Below are 1944 nucleotides of genomic sequence, written 5' to 3'. Positions count from 1 at the left end.
TGGTGATGCCGACTGCCGCACAGGGAGCAGCTGCACCAGGTGCCGGGAGTAGTGTGCCATGGCTCTGCTCCTGCTGCACACACTGCCTTGCCTTGCTCAGCTGAGCACTGCCTCTGCTGCCTGCCGGGCTGCCTTTTGTACCCGCGTGGCTCTTCCAGGCACTTCCTGAACTTTCCTCCTCCTGCTCATATCTGGGCTGAGCCCGCCTACTCCTGCCGTATCTGGCCTTGGTGGGAGGGCCCTGGCCCTGACTCATGAATGATGGATCAGGGCAGCGGAGCCTGGGACTTGTGGCACTGTGTAGCAGGGCTGGCTGCGTGCTCGGGGCTGGGCGTTGCTGGAAGGTGCCTGACCCCTCTGGGTGCACAGTGTGGGGACGGGCTGCAGGGCTGTGTACCTGCTCCCCCTGGTGCAAACATGGCTTTTGCATGAACCCCGTTGTCCAGGATCGCAGAGAAACGCTCTAGGAGCCTCCAGAGAAATCCAGCTGGCTCAGTGCCTTTCCAGCGACTCACAGTCATGGGACCAGCTTGGCAGAAGGCTGGTGTGTGAAGTCAGCCAATCTCCAGAGATCAAGAAATGATCAGCATGCATGGGCAGGATGCACCCCCAGTGTCAGGAAAAAGCAACAGGCAGGAACTTCAGTCCACATCTCAGAGCCTCCCAGAGACTCTGGTCCCAAAGTCTGTGATACTGCTCATGTCGGGGGAGAGCGGAAATGGGGAGGGGGTGATGCTGTTATTCATGGAAGACATATGCCATAGGTAACGGTTATTGTGCATCTGCAACTGTGTGTGCACGCTCACTTCTACGTTTACACGATAGGGGGGCACATCTGGGTCTGAGTGCTGCAGCCATGCTTGTGTATTTGAGTGTTTAGCCATGCATAGTACATGTATAACGTTATGCCCCCGGGGTACTAAGAGTGTACTTAAAACCTGGCACCCCTTGAACTTTTGTACAATCCTCTAGTGCTGGAGCTGAAAGACCCAGGTCTGTGATACTGCTCATGTCAGGGGAGAGGGGAGAGGGGAAACAGGGGTGGGGGGAGGTGGGGAGACCCATTATTCATGGAAGACACGTGTTAGAGGTAACGGTTATTGTGCATCTGCAACTGTGTGTGCACGCTCACTTCTACGTTTACATGATAGTGGGGCACATCTGGGTCTGACTGCTGCAGCCGTGCGTGTGTATTTGAGTGTTTAGCCGTGCATAGTAAATGTATAACGTTATGCCCCAGGGTGCTGACAGTGTGCTTAAAACCTGGCACCCCTTGAACTTTTGTACAATACTCTAGGGCTGGAGCTGAAAGACCGAGATCTGTGAGCAGCCGTCTCACATTCAATGTGGCCCAGCCACGGTGGAACAGGGCAAGGCACCAACACAAGCCCGGCAGACAGGATTACACACACAGATGTCAGCTCTCTCATCTCTCCAACAGTCCTGTACTTTAGCACAACTCAGATTTACCAGGAAAATCTCCCAAGCCCATGTGACAACGATGGTTAAGGCAGGCAGCAGGGATCTCACCCTGCAGCCCTTCCCCACACTGTGCACCCAGAGGATTCAGGCACCTTCCAGCAACGCCAAGCCCTGAGCACGCAGCCAACCTGATCCATCATTCATGAGTCAGGGCCAGGGCCCTCCCACCAAGGCCAGATACGGCCAGAGGAGGCAGGCTCAGCCCAGATATGGGCAGGAGGAGGAAAGTTCAGGAAGTGCCTGGAAGCGCCACGCAGGTACTAAAGGCAGCCCGGCAGGCAGCAGAGGCAGTGCTCAGCTGAGCAAGGCAAGGCAGTGTGTGCAGCAGGAGCAGAGCCATGGCACGCTACTCCCGGCGCCTGGTGCAGCTGCTCCCTGTGCGGCAGTGGCCATCGCAAGGCTGGTGGCCCATGTGTGCCTGCAGCAGCAAGGGGATGAGCAGCCTCCTGCAGCCATCGACAG

At 56.8% G+C, this 1944-nt stretch overlaps 1 protein-coding gene across 1 annotated transcript in view; it reads left to right on the top strand.

Annotated features, from left to right (window-relative positions):
* The first annotated feature begins 1820 nt into the window (after positions 1 to 1820).
* LOC112551749 (heat shock protein 30D-like) overlaps positions 1821 to 1944 on the top strand; it is a 2321-nt gene continuing 2197 nt past the window's right edge. Inside the window, exon 1 of the mRNA XM_025214496.1 lies at positions 1821 to 1859. Within this exon, the coding sequence (XP_025070281.1) occupies positions 1821 to 1859 (39 nt within the window). The remainder of the gene's footprint in view (positions 1860 to 1944) is intronic.

Source organism: Alligator sinensis, unplaced genomic scaffold (assembly GCF_000455745.1).
Source record: "Alligator sinensis unplaced genomic scaffold, ASM45574v1 scaffold1377_1, whole genome shotgun sequence".
Lineage (NCBI taxonomy): Eukaryota > Metazoa > Chordata > Crocodylia > Alligatoridae > Alligator > Alligator sinensis.
This window is presented reverse-complemented; position numbering and strand designations above follow the sequence as displayed.